The sequence below is a fragment of the Ursus maritimus genome, unplaced genomic scaffold, assembly GCF_017311325.1.
Source record: "Ursus maritimus isolate PB19 unplaced genomic scaffold, ASM1731132v1 scaffold_25, whole genome shotgun sequence".
Lineage (NCBI taxonomy): Eukaryota > Metazoa > Chordata > Mammalia > Carnivora > Ursidae > Ursus > Ursus maritimus.
In genome coordinates, this window is record NW_024425008.1 from 2,004,828 (window position 1) to 2,012,880 (window position 8,053).

General features: G+C 45.8%; 1 protein-coding gene across 1 annotated transcript in view; it reads left to right on the forward strand.

Moving 5' to 3' along the window:
- Positions 1–7,790, forward strand: part of RCOR1 (REST corepressor 1) — a 43,131-nt gene extending 35,341 nt beyond the window's left edge. The window contains exons 7-10 of the mRNA XM_008684210.2: positions 1,195–1,272; positions 1,510–1,567; positions 2,065–2,294; positions 6,233–7,790. Of these exons, the coding sequence (XP_008682432.2) occupies positions 1,195–1,272; positions 1,510–1,567; positions 2,065–2,294; positions 6,233–6,274 (408 nt within the window). The 3' untranslated portion in view covers positions 6,275–7,790. The remainder of the gene's footprint in view (positions 1–1,194; positions 1,273–1,509; positions 1,568–2,064; positions 2,295–6,232) is intronic.
- The last annotated feature ends 263 nt before the right edge of the window (positions 7,791–8,053 follow it).

Sequence of the window (8,053 nt, forward strand, 5' to 3'; positions counted from 1 at the left end):
CAGCGCTAGTCTTACTAGGCCACCAGTCCCCTGCACATCTCCACTCCCTTTTAAACCTTTTAGAAGAAGTAAAAAACATAGGAAAGGAAATGCAAAACTAGAATCCTATAAAACATAAGTACTTGAGAATGAAATTTTCACCTAAGTATAAAAAGATTTGTAGAGGAGAGAATTATTAAAGTGTCCATGAGACCGTGTCCCTCACCACCGTCTCTTCTAGTCTCCCATCCCTCCCCTACCTCTCAAAGCCCTGCTTTTCTTTATTTGTCTTAATCAGGTTGCTGCTTTTGAGGGCACCTTCTGCTCATGAGTGTCTTTGAGGTTTTATTTGGGAAAATGAATCTTTCTCCCCTTGCTTGCTTTTTTTTGCCCATGGGATTATTCAGAAAGGAAAAACCCTAGGGTCTGAGTTCCCTTGGTACTTGGCCTGCAAATGCCTCTGCACGTAGGGTTGAGCGGGAAGGGCCCATTCCCATGACCCAGCTCATTCAGGAGTCCATGCAGAAGTCAGCAGGAGCCATGGATTGATTCACTGTTTGGTATTGTTTGTGTCTTTCTTTTGATTAGGTAGGGGCAGTGAAAGATTCAGTGCATCGAATCCAAACAATAATGTGGAAAAGATAATTTGTGAGAAAGGAAAGAATTACAGTTGATCAAAATTAGGCTTGTGGGAAACTGACCTATTGCTTTTTTCTCCTCATTAAAGAAGGCTGCACTGTGGGCTTTTGCCCTCTGTGGTGCCTGGACAGACAGTGCTTGGGGCTCTGGGAGGCTGCACCTGCAGTCCTGCTCTAGCGCCTATGCCTCTTCTCTTCGGCCTTGACTCTGCCTGCTCTACTGCTTGAGCTCAACTTTGTGTGGCGGGAAGCCCAGGCATTGCCCGTCTTTTATGTCAGACTGCAGATATGCTCCTCAGGGGACGAACTATTACCAAATGATGAGTTAGGACTGTGCACACAGGAGCCCTTTCACCACCACGCCCTCCTCCTTGTTCCTTGTTTGCTGCTCTAAGCAAGTCAAAGCATCTAGGTAGAGGCTCTGAAGGGATACTGTAGGGACCTCAAATCTTGGCTACCATACAGATCAGGTACTTCTTTGCTCTTGGTTTTTTTGACTTTTTTTTAGTTCTGTTTTCGTTTCATACCTTTATAAAAGTTTTTCATTTTTAAAATTAAAATATCTTCTTTCTCTTAGATTCAGAATATTAAACAGACAAACAGTGCTCTCAAAGAAAAACTTGACGGTGGAATAGAACCATACCGGCTTCCAGAGGTAGGATTATGTTGACATCATCTTAGAAGTCCTAGCCAAGTTTTATGTGCTTAAGAATTTAATGCCTATATAATATATCTCCAGTATACATCCCATAAAAGAAAGGTATAGACACAATTTTGAAAACCTAGTTGATGTTGAAATTCTGATAGGAGAAAAAATAAGATTCATTAACTCCCATAAGGACATACACACCTGTAAATGTATTATGCTCATATGACTCATTTGGATATGCAGGTCATTCAGAAATGTAATGCACGTTGGACCACAGAAGAACAGCTTCTCGCGGTACAAGGTATGGGCAGTCCTTCTTGTGGCCTTGAGGCTGTGGCAGCCTTTAGGAAAAGACATGCCTCACCCCACTCCCATCCCACCACTCGTGGGAGTGTGTTGGGTTCTGAATGGTCGGAAAGTACAAAACCCCAAAAGCAGATTGCCAGAATTTTACGGTTGGAGGTATTCTAGTCCTGGGGATCCTGAAGAGAGGAATGCATAATGTCCATAGCCACAGGGTGCTGGCTGGGTGACTTCAGGTGTCTTGGGACACGTGATAGATAGATGGTGCAGATTTCCAGATGACTGGATCATACTGGACTTCTTGGATCAGTCATCTACGAAATCGATCTACGTTGCTGTTTTTTCCCACTGGTGTAATACATTAAGATAGTGCCTGCTGTTAGAACCCCCGCGTGTTTTCTTATCTAGATAAGGAAAGGGTAAGTCTCAGTTGTGTGGGTTTTTCAAAGTCGTTTTTCCCCTGTATTGAAAAACAATGCTCTCTTACATCCTTAGCCATCAGGAAATATGGCCGAGATTTTCAGGCAATCTCCGATGTGATTGGGAACAAATCAGTGGTACAAGTGAAAAACTTCTTTGTAAATTATCGACGCCGCTTCAACATAGATGAAGTTTTACAAGAATGGGAGGCAGAACATGGTAAAGAAGAGACCAATGGCCCCAGTAGCCAGAAGCCTATCAAGTCCCCGGATAATTCTATCAAGATGCCTGAAGAGGAAGACGAGGTAAATCTGAAACAGTAGGATCGCTGCCAGGTTCATGCTTGATATTTGGTTTCTTCTTTGATGGCCTTTCTCAGCTGTAGAAATATTTTTAGCTCTCAGCTCTGTTAGAGACTTGACTTTTACCTATAAATACCATAATATGTGTGTTGATACCAGTTAGTTTTTGGTCACTAGGTATATTATTCATATTTTAATTCCTGTACAAATTCTTAGTTTCATCCTGGTTTCCTCCAGCCTCAAAATATTCCACATTACCAGCATTTCTTAGATCAAGTAAGAACTCAGCCATAAAACAGTAAGTTGGAAGTGCCTTGAGCAGTGGCAGTCAAGCTCAGTCATGTAAAATGGGTTGTCATCTCAGTGGGAGGTTAATGAACTTAACTGGTGAATCGGCATAGCTAGCCATCCAGGAGCTCCTGGGTCTGTCTCTGCTGTCCCAAATCGTCCTGCCTTTGATGCAGTTTGGGGATAATGGGTTTAAATATTGATGGAGATAGTTCCAGGTTGTGTGGTTGGCTGGACCTTCCAGGCTGGTGGCTGACATTCTAGCTGTCTCCAGGATAGCCGCCCCGATCCCGTCAGCCGACTCAGCACAGCTTAGGCAACCAGGTTACTGAGGCCGCACGTCCCCATCTGCTTCCTCCTGGGACAGGGCTGCTGGCCATTTCCCCAGCTAGTCTGACTGGCCCTGCTACATGTATTTACCCCCACTCCCACAGACGAGGAGAATGGGGCTAGGCAGGGGTTCATTGCCGATCATTTGACATTTGAGTTTGTTCACTGACACGAAACTCCAAGGATTAATTGAGCTTTACAGGAAAAGTCACTTTCTTATCAAAGCTTCTCCCAGACCATACAGGAATGATTTGAAATTACCTATTTTGTATTGTCTGTGCTCCCCCTTTACTCTAAGAGGCTGGTTATAAAAGCGGTCCAGAGCCCCCCCTCTCCTGACCTGAGCACACAGAGTGCCTCATGAGGGAGAGCCCCTGCCCAGCATGCCGTAGATGGGGCACCCCGTGCCTCTGCGCCAATTTGAAAGGCCACAAGGCACTTATATCCGTCAGAAGGGTGTTAAAACAACCTCATTTTGTTAGACTCCTTAGAGTGTTCTGCCAGAAAATCTTTGTAATAAGTGTACAGAATTTGTGTTATTAGGGGCGCCTGGGTAGCGCAGTCGTTAAGCGTCTGCCTTTGGTTCAGGGCGTGATCCTGGTGTTCCGGGATCGAGTCCCACATCGGGCTCCTCCGCTGGGAGCCTGCTTCTTCCTCTCCCACTCCCCCTGCTTGTGTTCCCTCTCTTGCTGGCTGTCTTTCTGTCACATAAATAAATAAAATCTTAAAAAAAAATAAAAAAGAATTTGTGTTACTAATACTGTGTTTCCCGAGCCACACGTATGCGTGGCCCAGCCTGAGACCCTGGAACCTAGCAGCATGTGAGCAGAGGGAAGGGGTTTGCAGCTTTTAGCAGTAATTCTTGTCCTGGTGCTAGTTGCCACTTTAGCAACAAATTAACTTCCCTCACATCCTGAACTCAACTTAAAAGCATTGAGAGATGAGAATTACCAGAGAAGGAACATTAGAATTTGTAAAAATGACAGCTTTCACGTGTGTTTTCCAGCTTTAGTCCCAGGAAGCAGAAATAATAGGAAACTCTGGCTCTCCTTCTTCTTCAAATTTAATCAAAGTGGGTGTTGGCAGGGTTAGCCTAAAAAATGTGGTTGTATATTTGGGACCAAAGGCCATCACCAATGGGGTGGGATGTGAATTCTTTCCCATATACTTTTCTCCCTTTTCTTAAGCCCGGTTCATTCACTGACAGTTACATTTCTTTCTTTATAGTCCAGAAGGGCCATTCTTCATGGTCCACTCACCACGTTGATTGCACATCAAAATACCCATATAATTCTCTTCTCAGTCTCTGGGAGCTTTGGCTCACCCTTGACCGCCTTTCCTACCAAGCAGCATGTCTTCATTTCTCTCTGGTGGTTGATCTTCCATGTGTCTGTTTGCCCAGCCTTCTCTTCAAAACCACTGCTAGTACCTGACTTCTCTTTAATGTGTGATCTTTATGTTATCTATAAACCTTCTCACCTCTGTAGTCATTTAAATCCCCCCCATCACACGCTTTATTCCCTTTTCCTTGGTTTCTTCCTTCCTTCCTCCTTCCCTCCTTTCCAAGATTTTATTTATTTGAGAGAGAGCAAGACCAAGAGTGGTCACAGAAGGAGAGGCAGAAGGAGAAGCAGGCTACCCACGGAGCAGGGTGCCCAATGCACGGGACTCGATCCCAGGACCCCGGGACCACGACCTGAGCCAAAGGCAGATGCTTCACCGGCTGAGTCAGCCAGGCGCCATGGTCCCTTTCTTCTTATACTCCTTGTTGTACCAGCCTTCCCACTCTACCACCGTGCTTTTCTCTTCTCTGTGTGGCAGTTTGCAAAAGGAAATCAGTCTGTAAGGACCAGCCGCTTCTCTGTGTCCATGAGGGGCCTGAGGGAACTTGTTAGAATGTTGGTTAATTGTCTTTCTAGTCAGTGCCCAGAACTGGGTGCCCTTGTAATTTCTCATTCTTGTGTAATCTGTGGAATCCAGCAGCTAAGAAAGAGGTCTGCTAGTGTCTTGCACACCCCTTCTGCCCTCAGATTTTATGTGTTAAATGTAGCACAGGGAGGAGGACATCAGAATTGCCTGAAGCTCCAGTAACGTAATGGCCTGTTAGCTGTAGGCTTTTTTTCCTTCAAGGCTGAGAAGGGAAGGCAGCCCATGGGTTTTGAGCTTTTGAGATTCCGAGTTCTCTGAAGTGGACAAAGATGTAGTACAGAGCAGGGGTGGGTACGTGTCAGAACGGGTGAGGGGATGCTAGACAGGACTGGGTCAGAGTCTCCCTTAAAGTTACAGAATGACCGAATGTGTTACTAGTGAGGAGAAATCTCCTGACCTGACTAACAACTGTTCTCATAAATTGTGATGTCATCCGAAGGAACTGCTGTTTTCAGATTTGGGGTTCATAACCCGGTGGTTTCCCTAGCAATAAGCGAGACATCAGGAGGGTAGCAGTGAGCACTAAGACACCTTGTAACCTTCTGGTTTGGGTCTGGGAGTCTGTTTTAGTTAAGAAATGCCTTTGAGGCTGGAGTGCCTGGGTAGCTCAGTCGTTAAGCATCTGCCTTCAGCTCAGGGCGTGATCCCGGCGTTCTGGGATCGAGCCTCGCGTCAGGCTTCTCCGCTGGGAGCCTGCTTCTTCCTCTCCCACTCCCCCTGCTTGTGTTCCCTCTCTCACTGGCTCTCTCTCTCTCTGTGTCAAATAAATAAAATCGAAAGAAAGAGAGAGAGAGAGAAAGAAAGAAAGAAGGGGGAAGGGGAAAGGGAAGGGAAAGGAGGAAGGAAGGAAGGGAAAGGAGGAAGGAAGGAAGGGAAAGGAGGAAGGAAGGAAGGATGGAAGGATGGATTTTAAAGAACCTGCGATCTTAGCTGTCCTGTGGGTCCCTGTGTCCCAGCGCAGGCCAGTGGCTGTTGGCTGAGTGGGGTAGGTGCCGTGGCCTCTGTCCAGCCAGTGCTGACATGCCGGAGTGCTGCCTTTGGCCATGCGCTGTGCTGACATGCCCTTTCCAGGGATTTTATCTAATCCTGTGGAGTAGACATCACTATTGTGTCTGTTCTGCAGATGAGGAAACAGACATTGGAAAAGAAATAACTCATCCAAGGATCCACATCTAGAAAGTGACAGAGCCAGGATCTGAGCCTGAGATATCTGGCTGTGGAGGCCGCCTTCTTACCCTGCTTGCCGTGCCCAGGCCCTGCCCTTAGGAACACACCTGTGTGCAGGATAGACAGGTGGCCCGCACCCTCTCACCCTGTCTCGCCACACCAGAAGTAGCAGTTTGTGGTGTTTACCTGCTCTTTGATTCTTTTCCCCCCCTCCCTTCTCTCCTCAGGCTGCTTCTGTTCTTGACGTCAGATATGCATCTGCTTCATGAGAAACTCTGGTAGCTTTGAGCACTTGGTATGGACGACTGTGTTATCCAGGATATCAGGTATTACAAGACATCACCTAGCCATCTGCATCACATCTCTGTGGACAAAGCAGCTATTACCAAAAAAGGCATACACTTCCAGTCCTGTGCTCCATCTGCCTTAATTCTGTGCTCGTTCCTCCATGTTGGCGCCACTTTCCAGAGAGCCCCTTTGCATCTCTCACACTCTGCCTAAGTGCTGGGGAGTCTCGTGGCCTGCACGCCTCCTGTGACTCTGGGGACCCCTCCTCAGTTGAAGCTCCTGAGCCCCACCAATGGCCGCTCTGCCCAGTCAGCAGCTTCTTCAAACAGGTAGTCCACTTGGAAGGCACGACTCTGTTCCTGCATGGCCTGCAACTTCTACTTTGTGCATAATGTAATTTTCAGAGTGACTGTGACCCTGTTGGCCTTTTAGAAAGTTTCTCTTGTTCTTTTCTGAGGCATCCACCTAATTGATATCATGCTTCTTTGGAAATCACAGTATACTGGCAGACTGCATTATAACCTCCATTGTGCCAAACATCGTGAGACAGCTCACATTTCCCCAAACATTGGGTGTAATTAAGGTTTGTAAATTTAGCTGGCTTAAATCTCGCCCTTCTCCCTTCCCAAGTAGTAGAAAGCTCATTCACAGCAACTGTCCTTGGACACTAGCTTAAAGGGAACATGGACCTCAACACTTTCTGCCTTCAGCTTTCAGCATTGTAATCCCAGGACAGGAGCCACCCTGTCTTTTCCAGATCCCCCCCTGCCCCACCATACAGCTCCAAGAGATGCGGTCCATACCACTGTACCTGGTGCTTGTGCATTGGAATTGGTGCCTTCTCCTTTTGGCAACCATGTTATCGATCCTTTTTCTGTTTTAGTGTCTTATTTCTTCTTTAAAGTTTTTGCTTGCCAAAGATAACATCACTGAGATTAGGAGACAGGGGAGAAATTGCTGCAGATTCTGACAGAGTGCAGATTTTAAATGTCAGGTTAGCTCAATAAAGGGTATTAGAATAGCTGGTGAGGGTTTTATAAAAGCTACACATTGTTTGTTCCCCATTCTATTGGTATGCCTGGCCTTCTACGTGTCGCTCCGTATAGCTTTTTTTGTCCTTCGTGTACTGATGTGATCATATAAACACCATCCTTTCTCTTTTAATATTATAGTACAGGACAGAGAAGTGATCAGTTTATTGGCTCTACTAAGGCCAAGACGAAAAGAAACAATGTACAAAGTGGTCTGTAATGCCTTTTGGTTGGACTGGGAACAAGTAAATGTTTCTGATAAATGTTCTGAGATTTCCAGAATGACTTATTCTCGTACCAGACTGTGGGCCCGCTGCAGGGCTGAGGGATAGACTGTCAGACTGCGTTCTCTTGTAACCTGTGTCCCGCCCACGGTCAGTCCAGCCTGCACTAAATATGTTGAAGGAACTTTTGTTGTTGTTGTTTTGCATCCTTTAAATATTTTTCCTGCTTTCAATACCAAAAAGAAAAAAAAAATGCAGATGCTTTAAGGCACAAACAGAATTCTTAAGAATTTAAAATATGCAATTAAAATTTGATGTGTTTTGACTCCCAAGCACCTTGCTCCCCCCCCCCCTTTTTTTAAGTCAGCTGATTGTCTCTTTAGGAAGAGGGTCAGCTAGAAACCTAGACTGTTTGGAATTGTATGTTTTTAGAAATCTGGAGAAAGATCATTCACAAGGGGAGTAAAATGGGACTTTCCCAACTTTGGTCATCTTGTCCCCTACA